The following is a 21,086-nucleotide window of genomic DNA, read 5'->3' on the forward strand; positions in this document are numbered from 1 at the left end:
TTAAACAGAGGTGATTAAACAGCTTGCACGCTGGTATGCCATCCCATATATAAACAACGTTGTATTAGAAGTTCAGAACTGCATTCTGTTTTCTTTCTATATCAACACGCGCGGTTTTAAGGTGAGCAGAATGTGCCTTGTCTAACCAGTTTAAGATCCATGCTTATTTTCAGGTGCAGCACTACCACTAGGCCGGGGACTAATATAAGTGACTGTATATATGCAAAGTCCCATTTCTGTCAGAAAAGGAGTACCATGGCAAAATTGGCTACAAGACACTCCAAATACTATTGGCTCCTTTACAAATTATCTGATTTGATTTGCAGGAAAATAGTGAAATACTATTGGCTCCTTTACAAATTATCTGGGTCAAATGTCGATATTGCCCTTGGAACTCCAATATATAAGGACCCTCACTCTAGCTGAATGGCAGAGCCACCGGCCCACCACTCACCACAGGAGTAGTTCACTTATCCAGTACGATTGTGAGGCCAGGAGATGGAGGCGAAGAAGAAAGCGGCCGCCGTTGCTGCCCTGTGCTTGCTCCTCCTCCTCATGCTGCCAAAGCCATCCCACCAGAAGACATCCAAGCAGGGGCCGCTGTCCGACGTCGACTGCGAGTGCTATCGGCAGTGCTACCCCGGGTGCAAGGACAGCACCCCGCCGTGGCTCTGCAAGGTCAAGTGCGCCACTGGCTGCCCCTTGAGCGGCCCCGGCCACACCTTCAATGGGATACTCGTCTGCTTCGACGCCTGCGACTCGGACTCCATCTGTGACCTGCCGGCGCCATTGGCCAGTAAGACACGAGAACCACCTTGTCCGACTTACATTCATAGAATATGTGTTCATTTCACAGAGGGAAACGGAATCGTCTGCTCTGATGATCTTGGCCCTTTCTGCAGATGCTGAGGTTTGTAAGCATTGGTGCTTGGGCGCCAACTAACCTTGAAGAGCCAAGGGCCGGTCGGTCATGGGATCACAAATTAACAATCAGTCCATAAAATGGCTCTGATTTCTGCACCAGTCAATAAAATGTGTTTCTCTTTGTGCATCACTTGTGAGAGAATTTGTTAATCTTAAAATAAAGTGTGACAAATCCCTGTTTGTTTGACTCGGCTATGATTTTTCCTTCCTCTGTTCAGATGACAAGGGCAAACTGTTTTATCTTCTTTTTGCGAGGAATAAGTGACATAAGAGCTTAACATGTAAAAGAATCTCAACGAAATCAAAATAATTCTAAATTCATCAGTGAGAACAATATAAATATTCACCAAGAACAAACACACAGAATGGGAAGGTAGAAATCTCACGCGGAATACTGCCCACTTAGTACAGCACGGAACACAAAGAAAACGGTGAAAATATGAACACATACAGAAATGCAAGCAAGCAACATCAATTGAAAGGTACTAACTAACGGAAGCAAGCAAACAAACCACTTCTGCATCTCGCCACCAGATGTAACTCTGCAGGGGCGGAGCTGCATCTGCATCTACCCTGTTGCACCATTGCTAGTTTAGCCTGATGCACTCATTGTACATGCTTGATCCAAGTGCTAAACTATCAGTAGAAACCAACTTGACCCTGTTGCCGGTGCAACAGGGTAGCTCACTCTGGATACCTGCAGGGTAATCAAAGTGTCAGTCAAATCAATTTGTACAAGGCATTCATGGAAAATTGTTGAATTTAAATCTGAAGATTTTGTATGGCTCAGACAGTAAACACTAGCTAAACCATCTTGGAAATTGTGTGAAAAGCTCTGGTGTGATTTCTCAAAAAAAAATAAAAAATCAGACATGATCTCTGAAAAAACACACGATTTGTTGAAAAAGCAAATCCAAGGTGAAATCACCTCGGAATTATTAGAGAAAACCAACATTAGAAACAGATAACAACAGGTAATTTGAGGCACACCATTAACTTCTACATAGCATAAAAACAATGGGGCTGTGCATCATCTTATTAACAGATATACTTCCTTTAGTCCAAACCAGATGTCATTTTTTACTCTACATAGCATAAAAACAATATGTTGACCACGAAAGTGCCTTTATGCTCCCGAGCTCATTTGAGCTCGGTGAACAGTAAAATCGAAAAAAATTCAAAAAATCCAAATTTTTTTTGGGAGAAACATTGACAAAAGTTCTAAGTGCTTGCGAAAATTCATCATGAAATCACATTCCTGTAAGGCGTGGCAAAAAAAACAAATTCAGGCTCCAAAATGCTTTTGAAAGTAGCATTTTCAGAGTACCAATTTTGTTTTTTTTTTTGCCACGCCTTCTAGAAATGTGATTTCACGACGAATTTTTGCAAGCACTTAAAAATTTTGTCAATGTTTCTCCCAAAAAAAATTGGAATTTTTTTGAATTTTTTTTGATTTTTTTTCGATTTTACTGTTCACCCGAGCTCAAATGAGCTCGGGTGCAGAAACTCCACGTCCATGTTGACCACTACTTCTAAATACAAGTACTATGTTCGTAAAAGGTGCAATTTGTGATGAAAGTTGTATTAATGGTGAAATTAGTCATACCATTTTGATCATGTGTTTAATATGAAATGCTATAAGTCTATCATGACCAAACTTAAGAAATTAAACTGCCACAAAGCAAAGCTACATACAGTTTGGATCAGACAATGGCCAACAACATATGCAAGTTAGACCCACAACGAGAGATGTGCTAGGAAAATATGTAAGCAAACTGCGTAACACTAGATATATAGTCATATGTGTAGTGTAGTTACATTTCAGTAAGAAAATACAACTTACAGTTACTTTTACCGTGTGAAATTCATTCACCACAATTACTATATCTATTCATATGTTACATTTCAGAGGGGCGGCGGGATATTAACATCTTACAGGCAATTTCACATATCCACCAGACAAATCAAAAGAGAAGATTGCACGGTGCGAGATTCATTCACGACATTACTGACCATATCGACTGGAGCAACACTACATGTCCTTGTATCTTGCATAGATTTGTACGACGACGATACTCACACACGCCACACTGAAGCCCACACACCCGCTTATACAACATCTGTATGTTTAACTAATCATCTGTATGATATCTGAACGAAGATGGCCAACTGTCCCTGTACTATATCGTAGCAAGCTACTGAATAGATGCAAATTTTGTTAAAAGGAAAAGAGAATTATGCAAATTCAGTTTATAGGAGATATTCACATCTCTAGGCATTTAAAATAGCAATCTGCCCCTTACTACTACTAAACAGCAAGTGATACTTAAACACATGTATAACAATTTCCAGTGGTACGTGTCATCCCATATAATTGTGAAAACTGCATTCGGTTTTCTTTCTACAACAGCACAGGCAGCTTCAAAATGGCTTGTCTGGTTTTTTTTTTCTTGCGTGGACTATTCCATTGTAATTACATTCAGAAGCTTGTAAGCTGGCAATGAACTCTGATTGATCTCCCTGCATGCAGCTGTATAGAATCATATAAACAGGAACTTTGCAGACTTATATAAACAGCATTGTATAGAACTGCATCCAGTTTTCTTTCTATATCAACACAGGCAGCTTCACAGCTCATAAGGTGAACAGCATGTGGTTGTCTAACCAGCCATGGTTATTTTCAGGTGCACCACTAGGGACAAGTGACAGACTGACAGTACATAAAGCCCCATCTTGTTCAGGAAATGGATACTATGGCAAAATTGGCTACTTGACATTCCAACTTAAAATTACAGTAATTCGAATTGCTGGAAAATTGTTAAATACTATTATCGGCTCCATTACGATTTACGAATTATCTGGGTGAAATGTCAATATTGCCCTCAGAACTCCAATATATAAGAGCCCACACTCTGGTTGAATGACAGGGCCACCACTCACCACAGGAGTTCTCTTCTCTTCTCTTCTACAGTACGACTGTGAGTGTGAGGCCAAGGAGATGGAGGGGAAGAATAGAGCAGCCGCCATTGCTGCCCTGTGCATGCTCCTTCTCCTCGCGCAGCCAAAGCCATCCCATCAGCAGCCCTCTGGAGTCAACTGCATGTGCTACCAGCACTGCTACCCTGGGTGCAAGGACAGGATCTCGCCGTTGTTCTGCAAGGTCAAGTGTGCTGGTCGCTGCCCCGACGCCATTGATGGCCTTGCCTCCTGCTTGATCGCCTGCAACATGGACTCCATCTGTGACCAGCCAGGGCCGTCAGTCGGTAAGACACTAACAACCTGCCTTATATTGATAGAATATTCGATAGAATATGTGTTTTCATCACACAAACTGTATGGATGCGTTTGCACTGTTTATGTATGAATTATCATGTACAGTGGTAGAATATTTTCTTTTGTGGGGGATATATTGATAGAATGTGTTCTTTTCACTAAGGGAAAAGGAGCCGTCTGTTCTGATGATCTTGGACTATTTTGCAGATGTTGAGGTTTGCAGGAATGTCTGCCACGATATGTGGGTGGCGGGTGGCGCCAACTAACCTTGAAGGGCTGCGAGCAGGTCGGTCATGGGATCATAAACATATGATGTCGAACAGCTGTGGTTGCTGCATCAGTCAATAAAATGTGTTTCGCTTTGGTGCATCACTTGTGTGAAAATTTGTCAATCTTCAGATTATCAATGCATGTGCAAACCCTGCTTATTTTGATTCATCTACAATATTAATTTCCTCTGTCCAGATGGCATGAGCAAACTATTTATCTTCTTTTTAAGAGGAAATAAGCGACATATAAGGTTAACACGTAAAAAATACAAACACTAGCAAACTCATTCAAGCCTTGCCTAAATGTTAACGAAAGCAAAATAATTCGAAATTCATCAGTGAGAACCAGATAAACATTCACCAAGAACAAATGCAGAAAATGGGGCCTAAATATAAACCTGACGCAGAATCAAAGAAAACACTGAAAAGACGAAGCAAGATCAATGGAAGGTACAGAGTACTAACTAACAGAAGCAAGCGAACAAGCGACTTCTGCATCTTGAACACCAGAACGTAATTCTAGATACCTGCAGGAAAATCATGGAATCAGTCACACCAATCTGTAAAAGGCATTCGTGGAAAGCTGTTAAAGTCATATCTGTAGATTTGTATCGCTCAAACAGTAAAGATTAGCTAAACCATCTTGAAAATTGTGCCAAAAGCTCCGACGTGAAATCAGCACAGAATTATAGGTAATAGGTAATTTGAGGCACACTTTTAATGTGGCAGTTTTTGGCAACATCTGGTGCCACTAGAGGCTAAACGATCAATAGGCATATAATGCGTTCATGGAGTAGGAAAGCAGAAAAATCTGGTTTCTAGCTCACCGGCAATACCTTTTAGAAATACACAAGATAGCAAGTTGCTACCAAGTCAAATTTAATACAATTCATATAAGTAGAAGAATCAAGTACAGGATCAAAAACAATACTTTGACCACTACTTCCTTCGGTCCAAAACAGATGTCAGTTTTGCCCTACACAGCATCAAAAACAATACTTTGACCACTACTTCCAATGGTATGTAATACTATTTCCGTAAAAAGTATAATTCATGATGAAAGCAATATTAACGGTGAATCAAAGTCCAATTTGATCATGTGTTAAATATTTAATGCTAAAAACCTACATACCAAAATTTGAGAAATTAGATTGTCACAAAGAAAGCTACATACAGTTTGGATTAAACAATAACCAATGCCATATGCTAGAAATGAGACTTAAGTTAAGAAAATATGAAGAAAACTGCCTAACACTAGATATATTCATTTGTAGTTACATTTCAGTAAAAAAGAAATAGAACTTACAAGCAATTTCTCGTATCTACCAGACCAATAAAAAGAGAAGATTCCACTGTGCGAGATTCATCCACCCCATTCCCGAGCATATCGAGAGGAGCAACACAACATGTCCCGTAGCATACATAGTTTCTTAACGACGACAATATAGTCACACACCCAACACGCTGAAGCACACATGCCCGTGTATACATTGTATGTTTAACTCATCAAAGAATTCAAATTCAAACATTAGCCAACTGAGAAAAGCCTTCAACATATTTCAAAAAAGAAATAAACTATCACAGTGGCATTAATATTGCTACTGAACATATGCAAATTTTGTTGAAGAAAAAGAGAATTGTGCACATTCAGTTCATAGGGGATGTCTTTCCAGGCAGACAATTCACATTTCCAGGCACTTAAAATAGCAATCTCTCCCTCACTACTACTAAAGAGCATTGTATGAAAATGCTCTTATATTATGGGACGGAGGGAGTAGGTCTACATCAGCACAATTAATCTAGAGGCTGAATTTGGTTTTCTGTCTACATCAAAACAATCTCCGCCTGAGAGAGAGTTCACATTTCCAGGCACTTAAAATAGCAATCTCTCCCTCACTACATCACTACTACTAATTGAGTCGGCAATTGTATGAAAACTGCTACTCACTGCATTCGGTTTACTGTCTACATCACCACAGGTCTCTTCACAGGGAAAATAGAAAGATGGGCAGCATGAGCTTATCTAATCTGTTTAAGATCCAAGGTTATTTCAGGTGCTCCACTAGGGGCTAGTAATTGACAGTGGGCACCAACTTGTTGAGGAAATTAATAAGATGGCAAAACTGGCTACAAAACAACCAGATCTGAAATTGTGGGTCATCTGATTTGCTGGAAAATACTACAGCACTTTGTTGCGTTACACTACAAACTATCCAGATCAAATGTCCATATTACCCTCAAACTCCAATATATAAGAGACTTGACACTCTTAAACTGACTAAGAGAACCACCAGTCACCTGAAAACTTCCACATCAGCCGCCATTCTCTTCTCTTCTCGTCTGACGAAGGAGAGGAGATGGAGGTGAAGAGGGCGGCCACCATTGCCGCCCTTTGCATGCTCCTCATCATGTCAGTGCCATCCCAGCAGCGGGTGGCCGCCATGTCCTTCTGCGACTGTTACTGGCAGTGCTACCCCGGGTGCAGGCAGAGCGTCCCTTGGTGGCTCTGCAACGTCAACTGTGCTGGCAACTGCGACGTCGGCGACAGGGAGGACTCCCTTGCCGCGTGCATCATGGTCTGCAGCACGGACTCCGTCTGCGGCCCGGTGGTGGCACCAACCTGTAAGACGACAGACCCTGTTACTTGCGTTGCATTTGCTTCGTTTATAGATGAATTTCTCATGACCATTGATGTCTATGCCCTCTTTTTTCTGTTGACATGAAAAAAATCACCATCTGTTCTGATGATCTTGTGCTCGTCTTGATGATTTTGCAGATGCACAAGGTGTTGCGGATTGTATAGCTGAGTGCAACAAGAGGTGGGGGCAATAATTAACGCCAAGTAACCTTCAAAATAAAGAGCTGAAGAAACTGTGTAGGCAGATTGAACGTCTGTCACTGCTGAATCAATCAATAAAATGTGATGCGCGTGCGTCGGTGCCACTTGTTTGATTTTTTTTATTTTTTTATTTGCAAATCTCAAGGTGGCATATTTACTTCGTAAGAAGTTAACACATGCTACAAGAATTCAAACATCAGCAGTCGCATCCCAGCCATCCCTGAATCCGAGTGAAAGCAAGCAATTCACAAAAACAAAAGCATAAATCTGACGCGGAATTCTCCCCACCAGATGTAACACAGAAGCAGTGAAAATATGCACAGGCACAGCATGCAAGCAAGCAAAATCAACCGAAAAGTACTGATTGATACAGCAAACTCATCCAAGCCTTGTCTGAATGTTAACTAAAGCAAAATAATTTGAAATTCATCAGGGAGAACCAGATAAACATTCACCAAGAACAAACGCGGAAAATGGGGCCTAAATAAAAAATGAGGCCTAAATAGAAATCTGATGCAGAATCAAAGAAAACAGTGAAAAGATGAACACATACTAATGAAGGCAAGCAAGATCAATTGAAAGATACTAACTAATCGAAGCAAGCGAACAAGCCGCTTCTGCATCTTGGCCGTAACTCTAGATACCTGCAGGGCAATGATGGCATCAGTCAAACCAATCTGTACAACACATTCATGGAAAGCCATTGAAGTCATATCCATAGATTTTGAATGGCTCAAACAGTAAACATTAGCTACACCATCTTGAAAATTGTGCCAAAAGTTCCGATGTGAAATCACCAGAGTTATTAGACAAAACTAACATTAGAAACAGAGAACAAATGTAATTTGAGGCACACCTTCAACTTGGGAGTTTTTGGCAACATCTGTTCCAATAGAGGCTAAATGATCAATGGGCATATAGTTCATTCTCTGGAGTAGGAAAGCAGAAAAATCTGATTACACAATGACAATGTAAAAAAATAACAATGAGACATATGCTAAGAAAATATGTAAACAAACTTCCCAACAATAGATATATTCATATGTATAGTTACATTTCAGTAAAAAAAAAATTGCAACTTACAGGCAATTTCCATATCTACCAGACTAACCAAAAGAGAAGATTCTACTGTGTGAGATTCGTTCACCCCATCCCCATGTCAAGATGAGCAAAACAACATGTCCCTGTGTCATACATAGTTTTTTAACGACAACGACAATCACACACCCAAGACCCAACACACTGAAGAACACACTCCCATGGATACATCATCTGTATATTTAACTCATCAAATAATTCAAATTCAAACATTAGCCGCTAACACACCAAAGCCTTCACCATGTCTCAAAAATTAAAAACTATCCCGGTGGCATTGCTACTGAATAGATGTAAATTTTGTTAAAGAAAAAGAGAATTGTGCAAATTCAATTCACAGGAGGTGTCTTTCCAGGCAGATACTTTACATCTCCAGGAACTTAATATAGCAATCTGTCCCTTACTACTGCTAAACAGCATTGTATGAAAACTGCATTCGGTTTTCTTTCTACATCAGCACAGGCCTCTTCACAAAGAAAATAGAAAGATGAGTAGCATGCGCTTGTCTAATCGGTTTAAGATCCAAGGTTATTTTCAGGTGCTCCACTAGGGGCTCGTAATTGGCAGTGGGCACCATCTTGTTCAGGAAACCGATAACATGGCAAAACTGGCTACAAAACAACCAAACCTGAAATTGTGGATCATTTGATGTGCTAGAAAATACTGAAATACTTTGTTGTGTTACACTAAATATTAACCAGGTCAAATGTTGATATTGCCCTTGGAACTCCAATATGTAAGAGGCCACACACTCTGACTGAGTAAGAGAGCCACCAGTCACCTGAAAACTCCCACAGCAGTTCCCTTCCTCTTCTCTTGTCATAGCTTGTCCAAGGAAAGGAGAGGAGATGGAAGTGAAGAAGAGGGCGGCCACTGTTGCCGCCCTGTGCATCATGCTCCTTATGCGACTGTTACCAGCAGTGCCACGATGGGTGCAGGCACAGCCCCTTGGTGACTCTGCAACGTTGACTGCGCCGGGAACTGCAACGGCGTCGACAAGGACACCCTTGCCGCATGCATCATGGTCTGCAGCACGGACTCCGTCTGTGAACAGTCCACCTTACTTGTATAGTTGAATTGCATTTGCTCTGTTTGTAGATGAATTCTCCTGAATATCGAGGCAATTTGTTCTCTTTTTTCTATTGATAAAAAGAAGAATCACCATCTGGTCTGAGGATCTTGTGCTCGTCTTGGCTATTTTGCAGATGCATAAAGTGTTGCGGATTGTATAGCTGAGTGCAACAAGAGGTGGGGCAATAACTAACGCCAAGTGACCTTCAAAATAAAGAGCTGAACATGTAGATCAAGGGATCATATGATGTTGAACAGCTGTGATAGCCGAAGGAATCAATAAAATGAGTTCCGCGTGTCGGCGCACCACTTGTGTGAAATTTTGCATATCTCAAAGTGGAATGTTTATTTCATACTCCAAGCCTTAGTAATCTTATCCAAGCCTTTCCTGAATCTCAGGGAAAGCAAAAGAACTCAACACTCATTAGTAGAACCAGGTAAAAACAAACACACTAAATGGGGCATCTTACCTAATATAACATGAAACACAATCAAAAGATAACAGTGAAAATATGATAACACACAAAATGAAAGCAAGATCAGCCGAAAGGTACTAATTAATCGTACAAGCTCATTATGTCTTCATGCCCAGTTGGCCAATTGATTACAGAAATTAGATATAAACCAGGTTGATCAAAATAAGCAACTAATTCATACAAGTCCATTTCACAGCTGACTAGTGCATCCTAAATAGAGGGCAAATTTTCCTTGTGGGTTGCAGCAAACAAGCCCCTTGCCCCCTTCTGCATCTCAGACACCAGAACATAACTCTAGATACCTGCAGGGCAATGAGCCAATGACTACATCAATAAAACTAAATTTGCATCATGCATTCATGGAAAAGCCGTTAAAGTTTTATACCATTCAGCTGATTTTGTAGGACTCCAATTGCATATGCAACTAACAGTGAGAGGTGCTGAGACAATATTTAAGCAAACGGTCTAAAACTAGAATAAGTGTCAACAAATCTGCAATACTTAACTGCAAGTAGAACGATAAACAGTGGTACAACATTTCACGAAGGCATGCTCTTCAAAATTTCGTTACAATAATTAGTTCACTAGGTATCACAATGATCCAAATAAGCAGCAATGTGAAACGGCATTGCGATAAGCTCATACAAATTTAGTATGCTCAGGTATAGTTAGTTGTCAGTCACTGACGCGGAGAAAAACATATAAATCACACTACGACCTGATGGATCCATAACCACAAAAAACTAATCAAAGGCAAAGTACGAAGTGGTAAAATTATAACAAAAAGAAAAAATGAAACAGGATGTATTTCATTCTGCTACCACTTAACATGACACCACTATAATCTATGACCGAGTAGGAAAGAAATTTTGAACAGAAGGGGGAAAGGCATAAAGTCATCAGTCATCTGAGGAGCTAGGGGGAGAAAAATCAGCACTACTAGAGGGGATTCGGGAAGTACCAAGAAGGAGGTAAACTGAAAGCAAGGCAGCTGGATGGAAGGGAGAGGCGAGCGAAGAGCATATCCAGTGGAGGGGCTAAAACATCAGCAAATAAAAGAGAATGTAAGTGGGTGAAGGCATGAGGAAGAGAATGGAGAGCTGCTGAGGAAGGGATGAGGAAGCAGGGCATGGGGAAACACGACGCAGCCTGCCATGAAAGCGTGTTGGGAAGTGGCCAGGTGGGGAACAATTAAGCAAAAGATTGTAGAGAAAAGCTTACAACCCTCTCTTGCAATTTAGTACATGAGGAATGGCAGTAAAAAGGGGAAAAAATACATGGTTTTGACAGAACAGTTCAGAACTTCAGATACCTCAGCATACATTCAGAAGATAAGCTTTCCTGCTCAACCAGTACATCATACTAATACTATCATATCTTGATCAGCTCCACCATGTCCACCACCAATGCTTGTTTCTGCAATTATAAGAAGTCAAACAACCAATAACATTCTAATGGAAAGCTAAATAGATACAACATTAGGAATATATTTATATAACTAACGACTGTAATCTGGAAAAAAAACTCAGTTCTGATACAGCATTAGGAAGATAAACAAAACCAAACAGCCATCAAATTTAGAGAATATTCACATGTAGTTGTTTTCACCATGACAAAAACCTGCACCACAGCACTACCAATATACAATTCTTGAATATGTCAAAAGGCAAACAATGAAATTTAGTTCAACTGTTACATAACCAGTAACAGATGTGAATCCAGATTATAACCATCAAATAAAGCTACCACGCAAGCATCACAACAGAAGCACTGCAGAACTAATTCGCTATATGTTGCAGAGGTCATCAGGCAGCAAAAGAAACAAGTAATGTGACACTACTTAAAATGGTTATCTTAACACAAAAGGATGTGAACGGCATATTCCATCAACTAATTATCGAAAATCAACATGGATTCGTTATAACCAGAGTTTGAAGACATGGATTTACCTGCAGCATAGACACTTTCTAATGGATAGCAGATAGCACAGTTGTTTTTTTCAGGAAGTTTACTGAACTGCAATGACTCAAGCTGGACCATGAAGACACCGGAAACTGTCCGCAAGAAAGCCACATTATTTTCCTCAGCATACGCTATCCTCTGTATGCGCTTTATCTCCTCTAAATTCAGGGAAAGTAGCTTGTCCAATTTAATAGTTCTTCCCCGCACCCACGAAGAAACACCATCACAACCAGCATTCATCTTCCAGAACTGGGCGGTGAAGCCTTCCTTCCAGAGTAAACCCAGCCCGCCACCCTCTGCTCGTGCAAGTGTCATATAGTCCCTATGATGACCATAGGCAAGCATAGACAGTGGCACCTGTATCAAAGCTAGGCTCTGCCTGTTCAAATCAACCTCAAGAATTACAGTTATACCACCGTCAGAGAGCAGCAAGTAAAGGGAATCCCCGACCAACACAGCAGGCATGCCTTGACAACCCACGGCCGTGCGTTGGACCGATGTTGGCATGAGATCACTCCATACACCAGTCTCCGAGGAGTAAATGCAGGCGATCACTTGCTTCTGTTGGGAGCTTACCAATACCACCTGGAAGTGGTGGGCGTCTCCAGCAGCCCGGAGCACCGCCCCGTCCACCTGAGCTGCGTAGATGTCGAACGGCGGTGGCGCGACAAGCCTGTGCTGGTCGCGGGTGACGGGGTCCCACACCAGGAACCGGTTTCCCGATGAGCGGGCGAAGAGCAGGAGTCCATGGCGGCAGCTGAGGATTCTGGCACGGCTGTCGTAGAGAAGCAAAGAGAAGCGCCCGGCGGGGACACGATCGGGGGCCTCCATGGCAGGCGTGTAGGAGATGCCTGCATAGTCGCTGCGGAAGAAACCGAGGAGCGGAGGGCTGCGGCAGTGGTGTTGGCGGTAGCGGCGGAGGAAGCCGCGGTCGGAGACGAGGCGGCGCCAGCGCTTGCAGACGGCGGAGGCGCGGGGGAGGGAGGACGGCTGCGGCGGTGAGGCGGAGGAGGATCTCGGAGAGCAGATCCTCGTCTTCCAGAGGCGGGCGGGAGCGGGGGCGGCGGTGGAGGGCGGCCGCCATGGAGGGGGAGCTCATGGGGGAGGCGGCGGCGGCGGAGGAGGAGTCTAGCTAGGATGGGGTGCAGCCGCAATGGGGAAAGTGAAAGTGCAGATGCGCGACTGAAGCCCAAAACTAAGGAGTGCGGCGAATTTGCAACCGGGCTTAGCTGCACTCTCGCTCACCGATGAAATCAAACAAATACAAAAAAAATTCAAAAAATTCCAAATTTTTTTGTATGATAGATAATTAGATGCGTGAGGTTCTCTGCAAAAATCAACTCGTTTGGACATTTGAGCAAGTCTGTGCAAAAAAGACAAAACTGAGGTCTCTAAAAATGTTTACTGTTTATGAACTGTTTTGACCCGATTTGTCTTTTTTTCCGAGACCTACACAAATGTCCAAACGAGTTGATTTTTGCAGCGAACCTCACGCATCTAATTATCTACCACACACAAAAAAATTGGAATTTTTTGAATTTTTTTAGTATTTGTTTTAAATTTTTTGCTGACCTGGAGCAGCTGAGCCCGGGCTTCAGGATGAATTATCGAAAACTATCCTTCTAGACCAACAAAAAAAATGAAGCTGCAGTGCGATTGAAGTTTTTACTTACGAGGAATTACTGTTTTTAGAAAAACAAAAATCAGTTCTGTTTCATTCTAAACTATTTTCATTGTGATTACTATCCCAGAGCCAAAACATCACGCCCATTGTTATATTTGTACACTTTAGGAGTGAGGCTGTTTTGGCTCCTAGGATCATCTGCATCTGCGTTCAATAAAAAAATCAAAACAAATAGTAAAAACATTCAATAAATTCCAAAAAAAATGGCATGGTAGATAATTTGGTGTGTGATGTCCGCTCCAAATTTCAAATCATTTGGACATCTGAGTAGCTCTCGACAAACAAAACAAATTTAGGTTCCGTTAAATAGTGTACTGCTCATATAATATCCTGACTCAATTTGTCTTTTTTGCTGAGAGCTACTCAAATGTCCAAATGCTTTGAAATTTGGAACGCACCTCACGCACCAAATTATCTACCTTTCACCAAAAAATGTTTTTTTTGAATTTTTATGATTTTTTTCTTGAGCGGGTGCAGATGAGTCCGAGCTCGGAATTGGATATTCGACACTTTAGCTAGATTTCAGTCGATTTTCTGGTCGTATGTGCTTTAGGATTTGTGTAGTTTTTCCTTTTTTTTCTATCACGTTATGCTGGTATACCGGGCTGTTTGGATTCGACTGAATCCTATTTTGGATCAGTAGATTTTCTTCTTGGGCTGGATTTTGGTGTGTGCATTTATTTTATGGGTTGTTTTTGTTTTCTGCACGTGTACGCTTTTATTTTTCTATTTTTCAGTTAAGTTTTTTTTCTTTACGTGTATTCCTAGATGTTGAGTAAATATATACATGGAAGTAATACATGTACAAATTACATTAGAGTACGGAAACATCACTCTTATATATTTATTCTACAGATTATCAAAAGTGCAATTTTTTGTGCTAATTGTGTGGAAAATTTGCTTTTTTTTATTTTCTTTACTTTGTAAGGGTAATAACAATGCTAATTCTTCTGTGCTAATTTTTCTAATTAAATATATTATTATTATTATTATTATTATTATTATTATTATTATTATTATATTATTATTATTATTATTATTATTATTATGCATGAAAGTACTATACAATTTTTGTGTAAATAATACTGGACTGCTAAAGTTGCATTATTATATGTGTATTCAATGCATATCATAAAAAATTCCACTGCAAAGTTGTTTGCAAGTTGTATTTCTTTATTCTTAAGAGTAATATCAATGTCACTAATTTACTCTCTCTTTTATTCGTTTTATAATGTTTATTTTTAAATTCATTGCCTGTTTTTCAGGATGATACCAATGCCACTAATTCGTTCCTTGTTTCAAACTTTATTTTTATGTAAAATTCATTATTATATGTTTATTCTTACATAACTAAAAACTGCAATTTATGTGTAAATTGTGTGCAAATTGTATCATTATTATTTTTACTTTATTTTCTTCTTAAAGGGTAGTACCAATGTCACTATACTTGATTTCTTCTTAAAATATATTTTAATTTTTGTTTTTGTAAGTAAGTATACACGCAAGTATGATACACCATGTGTGTATATTATAGTAGAGAGCAGAAATTGCACTGTATATGCTTATTTTTTGAATATTACGAAAGTGCAATTTCAGGGCATACTTGTGTCCAAGTTATTTTTTTAATTTTCTTTCTCCTTAAAGGGTTTCATTTTCCCCTAGAAAAATTTATTATTTTTGTTGCTGCTTTTGTTTTTATATTTTCTTTTTCTTAAAGGGTTTCCTTCTTACATAGAAAACTTTATTATTTTTTTCCTTTCTAATTTGTATATTTATTTTTCTTAAAGTGCTTCATTATTCCATAGAAAACTTTATTATTTTGTTTTAGTTTTTGATTTTTTCTTTCTTCTTAAAGGGTTTCATTCTTCCCTGGAAAATTTTATTATGTCGTTTTTATTTTAATTTCTTCTTAAAGGGTTTTATCTTCTCTAGAAAAAATCATTATTTTGTTTTCATTTTAATTTTTCTTTAACAGTAATACCAATATCGTCCACTGTTATATGGTTATTCTTTCGTATTATAAAAAGTGTAACATTTTTTTTGCAAAACCCTTCTGTGTAAATGTGTGTAAGTTCTGTCAACATTTGATTTATTTTTTATACTTTCCTTTCTTTTTAATGATAATACAAATTCCACTAAATTGCTCCTTCTTAGGAAACTTCCTTTTTGCGAAACTTGCACCATTATATACGTATTCTTGCATATTATAAAAAATGCAATTTGTACGCAAATTTTGTCATTATTTGATTTATATGTTTGAAAGGTAAGACCAATGCCACTATTTTTATTTGTATATTTTATAAGGTGACAGCAGCACAACTATTACAGTTTGAGGTGACCGCCACTTTTTCTACTTTTGGTTATCAGGTTTACAACTCATAGTAATTTAAATCATGCTAGTTAAAACCGGTAGCCGTCTCATAGTTTGCCACACGCCCACACCAATTTAGCCGAACTTGCCTTAGGTTGGGTGCTTAAATTGTTAGCCACACGTTGGCTTACCTATGGAAAATCTTCCATATATTTTTTGTGTATGACATGTGGCCTTATTTTCCATAACAAGAATCTTACTGAGTAAAATAGTGTGGGAAAATACTAACTATGAACCAAACATGAATATGTACATCCGATATTTGCGGGGCCGTGTTGCATGCATCCATCACGCTGACGGTGGTGATTCAAGTGCAGCAGCGTTATTGATACCCCAAAAAAGCAGCGTTAATGATGTGCTGAAATGTGTACGTGCATGGTCATTCAAAATGCATGCCAGCTCACGTCAATTTGGCGGTGGATAAACTAATGAGTCAGTTACACCGGTGGTGCTAAAATTTGACACAAACGGTCACTTTGGTGCTAGAAGTTGTGGCATACATCAAAGTGGTACAAAAACTTGGCTTTGAGGTGCAAATATAGTGCTTATCTCATTTTTGCATACGGAACCGGCACTGACTAGGCGCATGGGGCCCACTGTCAGCCACTGGACCAGGGGAAGGGGGTGTGTGACTTGTTTTTTCTGGCGTGGGAGAGGTGCCATTTTCTTCACCTCTATGAAGGGTGGGTTCTGCCTGTCAGGTGGGAGTGAAAATTAAACAAAACATGCGGATTCTAAGTCTCGAACACACAACATAGACGTTAGTAGCAAGCCGGCTAAACCACTACAACATTCACGTTCCTGTGTACACAATGGATAACAAGGTTACACGTATTTAAACACAAAGCATGTGGAATTTGGGCTGCAGATACTGGGACCCATTTTACACCAGTTCCATTTTTTTTTCTATTCTATTTTTCTTCTATTTGTAGGAAGTATGTAAATTATAGTCTCTTCCCTCAAAACAAAATGTAAATTATAATTTCAGTACAAAAATAAAGTTTGAATATTTGTGTGCATAAATATACAGACGAATGAAATAACAAATTGTTCACGTATTATTTAGAAAATAATCATATATTTAATATAATATTTGTGAGTTACAAAAAGATTGTATATTTTAAAATAATAACAAATATTATTAAAATTACAATTCAGAAAATTATTTTAGTTATACAAACATTTCAATCATTCGCATGTTTGTATAGTTCAATATTTGTACAATTATTCATAATTTAAACTGTTGATAATAGTATTAATTTTTAATAATTTAAATATAAGCCCGAGTGTGTGATATTTTTTTATTGATTAATTCTTTTCCATGTTAACTACATTTTTTTGTATAATACACGGATGTATATTTTGTTTCTTTATTAAATAATCATTGTTTGTAGGTCTAATATTTAAATCAATAAATTATTGAAAGTAATTTTTATTACTTACATTTTAGAAAAATAGATGAAAAACAAACCGGTGAAAATTTGGCCGCATTATCAGCAACCCATTTAAGTTCCACATGCATACAAGTACATATAACGTCCTTATCCTGTGTAAGCTAGGTAGTGTGATGGGTGCATTGGCTAGCCGGGTTGCATGTTCGTTGCTGATCGTGGGTTCAATTCTCTGCGACCAAATTTTTTAGTTTAATTTTCACTCCCTCCCGACAGACGGGACCAACTGGTCTTAGATTTAAAAAAAATCCCAAGTCAACAGGTTTTTTTCTAAATATTTCGAGGGTGTTTCTGGAAAAAATAAGTCACGCACCCCCTTCTACCGGTCCCGTGGCTGAAAACGGGCCCCACGTGCCTAGTCAGCGTTGATTTCATATACAAGCGACATAAGCACTGTATTTGCACGTCGAAGCCAAGTTTTTACGCCATTTTGATGTATGCCACAACTTGTAGCACTAAAATGACCGTTTGCGTCAAGTTCTAGCACCACCACTGTAATTGACTCTTAACTAATTAACTATGGACCAACTGGATATATGCATTGCGATAGTACTTGCCTGAACTGGAACAAATTTTGGGTTAGTCGGTTGAACCAAAATCTGTTTTCAGTCAACTGACGGGTAGCCGGTCCCATATTTGTAAGGTTAGTTTGATCGTGTGTATGGCCAGTTAGATTTAGAGATTAAGGAGTTAATGAGTGAGAGGGAGTTTTTACCTCAGAAAATTAGGCGTAGTCAAAATAGAGTTGCCAATCGGTTGGCAACCTATAGCCGGTCCGAACGAGGTACAACTGTGTGGTTGGGCTGGGTTCCACCTTGTATCGAGGACTTGTGGCCTCTTGACTGTAACTCTATGAACTTGCAATAAAACTCCCTTTTACCCCGCAAAAAAAAAGTTTGCTCATGTGTTGCCATTGAACAACAATCATAGATACAATAACATTGATCCAACATTGTTGTAATTCACAACATGCACGTCACGCTTAGTTTACCAAAGGCCCAAGTCCACACATACCGTTGAACAACATAACCTCAAAAAGATCGTTTACTCCTACGATCATACGAAACTAGACTGGTTGATTCATGCTCGTTCCAAGTTCGAAGTACCTTTTGGCTAAAGAAAAACCCGCTTCTTGACATGAACCGTCTCGGGGCCGCTTGCCCTTATCCTGACTCGAACATACTACAAAGCCATTCATGATTTCATCGTTTCCATTATTATATACTTAGGTAGGTTATACGAGTCAAGAGTCATGATGCTGCTAAGCTGGAACTGTTGGGGCCTCGGGCAGCCTCGAACAGGTCAAGGCATACTTACAAGCTTAAGATAGTCTCCGTCTAAGAAACGCGGCAAAGCGCGCAATAGGTATGTCAATAAATTGTGATGGAGACTAGGCCTCAAAAAATGTATTGTGCAAGGCAACCATGAAAAAGGTGCAGATATTGCTCTCTTTCATGATGGTAGTGTGGAAATAAAGAAGCTTCTCGTCGGCCCGGTCTATATTGATGTCTTGATCGGGCTCAATCCCTATAGCCCTAAGTGGCAGGGTACTTTTGTTTATTGTGAACATAATTAAATCTCATGAAAGGCATCATATTTGTGAAGGGTTGAAATGAATCAAAGATGGGGAAAATGCCCCTTGGCTTGCGGTTGGAGATTTCAATGAGACTGTGGTAAACAGAACACTTTTCTAAAACAAAGACGTCGGAGAGGAACATGCACTAGTAAAAAACAGGGCTTTGGTTGTGGCCAGGATAAGGGCATTAATCCCGATTCACTCACGAAGGGGGGCCAAAGGGTACTGGAGGAATACCTTGGGCATTAGTCCTGTCTGTTTTGTCTCGGTTCCAGAATCGGGACTAAAGGCCCTCTGAAACCGGGAGTAATGCCCTGTTTCCTACTAGTGATGGCCAATTTGAAAAACGTTTTCTTTAACCGATTGAATTTCGTCTGACACAAATAAACCTCCTAGCACGCCATCTGATCGTGCGGATCCAATCATCACGTGTGACCAGCCAGAATAGTGTTGCTGCAAGCAAACCCTAGACCATGTACGACTTAAAGGAAGAACTGGAGGACGCAATCATGTGGGTGTGTGTACGACTTGCATGTGCTGCTTGCCGCAGTTGGGGACGCTGCCATATTGCCCGTAATGTGAGGGGAAGGGTCCGACCACTACGTTACGCTGTTGCCGCGTGGGACGTGAAAACACTGGATATGCAGATTACCATAGCTCAAGCTACATCTCCCTTTGATATGTAGATTACCATAGCTCAAGCTACATCGCATGCTACACTACAACGAATGAAAAGCATGGTTACGCTCCGGCAATGGCGAATCTAGCACTAAATTGAAGGGTAGGCTCAAAACATCAAGTTTCTAAATCTAATTAGCAAATGCATTGCATTTTACATGTTAAACACCTTAGTAAAATTGTCAACTAGTATGTATAGTTGAAATAGGATATTTGGAGGGTAGGCTTCAGCCTATTGAAGCCCCCCTAGTGGAATCGCCACTGCGCTCCGGAGGAAACACCCCATCGTTGCTCGTCTCCAACACAGTCCAGTCGAAGAAGAGGTCTTTGGGCTGGTAAGGCGCTCAAGATCGGGGGCAATGTTAGTTTGGCGAGCGACATGGCAAATAAATTGGCACAATGTGGGTTGCCCGGAGGGATGTACTGATTATTCAACACACCCTCTTGGGGCAACTAACCCATAGGTGCACCCATGGGAGGGGCTTTCAGCGAGCAGTCTCCATGGCACGGGAGCACTGCGGCGCCGCCACGCGTCATGCGCTGACACTTCCCTTTTTGGGGGCGGCTTTTATTGTTCTATGGGGGTTTGTTTTTTCTCATTTATTTTTTGTTTTATGTTTGGTAGGAGTGTGTGCATTTGTGTCAAGCAAAGTTATGCTTTTGCCGCCCTTAGAAAAGGTTATGCTTTTGTGCTTCCTCAAAAATGGGCATAGATGTGCTCCCGTGTAAAGCATAATAGCGCTTCTGTTCTTCTCAATTGTGAACATAGATGTGCTTTCAAGTTCTGATTTGATGTTTCCTCAAAAGGGAAGTATAGGTGCGCTCTCGCGTGAAGCATAGTTATGTTTTTCAAGTGAAAGCCCAATTATGTTTCTCCAAAAGTGAAGTACGTTTTTGTGCTTCCTCATAAATGGAGCATAGATGTGCTTTCAGGTAAAGCACACTAGTGATTCTGTTCTTCTCAATTGTGAAGTATAGATGTGCTTCCAAGTTCTGATATTGTGCTTCCTCAAAAGGGAAGCATAGTGTGCTTTCGCGTGAAGCATAGTTGAAACTTCCACCAGTGTGGACATGCAGTGCAACACTTGTCACCATTAGAGATGGCATTCCCACCAAATCAGTTGCTAGCTACCTTGCCGTGACATGTGTCACTTTAAATTAATGTCTTGGTGCAGCTACATTTATCATTCCTACCTAACCAGTTGCCAGCTATCTTGTCCTGACATTGCCGTTTCAAATTAATGTCCTGGTGCTAACTACATTTATCAAAATAACCACCTCAACTTTACATGTGCAGTTTTCAATTGATGTCCTCGTGTCAGTTACATTTACCGTCCCACCAAACCAGTTGTCAGCCGGGTCGAACATTTGACGCAATGTGGCACCGACGTGAAACACGTGTATCTTCTCACCACCC

General features: G+C 40.2%; 4 protein-coding genes across 4 annotated transcripts; 3 read left to right on the forward strand and 1 right to left on the reverse strand.

Annotated features, from left to right (window-relative positions):
- Window positions 1-448: 448 nt before the first annotated feature.
- Window positions 449-1,100, forward strand: LOC119326111. Its single transcript, XM_037599815.1, has 2 exons — window positions 449-796; window positions 903-1,100. Exons 1-2 carry the CDS (start codon window positions 499-501, stop codon window positions 941-943), a joined length of 339 nt encoding a protein of 112 aa, XP_037455712.1. The 5' UTR covers window positions 449-498; the 3' UTR covers window positions 944-1,100.
- A 2,538-nt stretch (window positions 1,101-3,638) lies between these two features.
- Window positions 3,639-4,648, forward strand: LOC119325828. The gene is made up of 2 exons (XM_037599555.1): window positions 3,639-4,187; window positions 4,405-4,648. The coding sequence occupies exons 1-2, from the start codon at window positions 3,845-3,847 to the stop codon at window positions 4,461-4,463; spliced, it is 402 nt and encodes a 133-aa protein (XP_037455452.1). The 5' UTR covers window positions 3,639-3,844; the 3' UTR covers window positions 4,464-4,648.
- A 1,967-nt stretch (window positions 4,649-6,615) lies between these two features.
- Window positions 6,616-7,409, forward strand: LOC119325289. The gene is made up of 2 exons (XM_037599041.1): window positions 6,616-7,088; window positions 7,243-7,409. The coding sequence occupies exons 1-2, from the start codon at window positions 6,824-6,826 to the stop codon at window positions 7,296-7,298; spliced, it is 321 nt and encodes a 106-aa protein (XP_037454938.1). The 5' UTR covers window positions 6,616-6,823; the 3' UTR covers window positions 7,299-7,409.
- Window positions 7,410-9,970: 2,561 nt separating this feature from the next.
- LOC119326334 lies at window positions 9,971-13,055 on the reverse strand. The gene is made up of 3 exons (XM_037600009.1): window positions 11,897-13,055; window positions 11,260-11,363; window positions 9,971-10,249 (listed from the first exon to the last, which is right to left on the reverse strand). The coding sequence occupies exons 1-2, from the start codon at window positions 12,738-12,740 to the stop codon at window positions 11,305-11,307; spliced, it is 903 nt and encodes a 300-aa protein (XP_037455906.1). The 5' UTR covers window positions 12,741-13,055; the 3' UTR covers window positions 9,971-10,249; window positions 11,260-11,304.
- Between the last annotated feature and the right edge of the window lie 8,031 nt (window positions 13,056-21,086).

Source organism: Triticum dicoccoides, chromosome 6B (assembly GCF_002162155.2).
Source record: "Triticum dicoccoides isolate Atlit2015 ecotype Zavitan chromosome 6B, WEW_v2.0, whole genome shotgun sequence".
Taxonomy (NCBI): Eukaryota; Viridiplantae; Streptophyta; class Magnoliopsida; order Poales; family Poaceae; genus Triticum; species Triticum dicoccoides.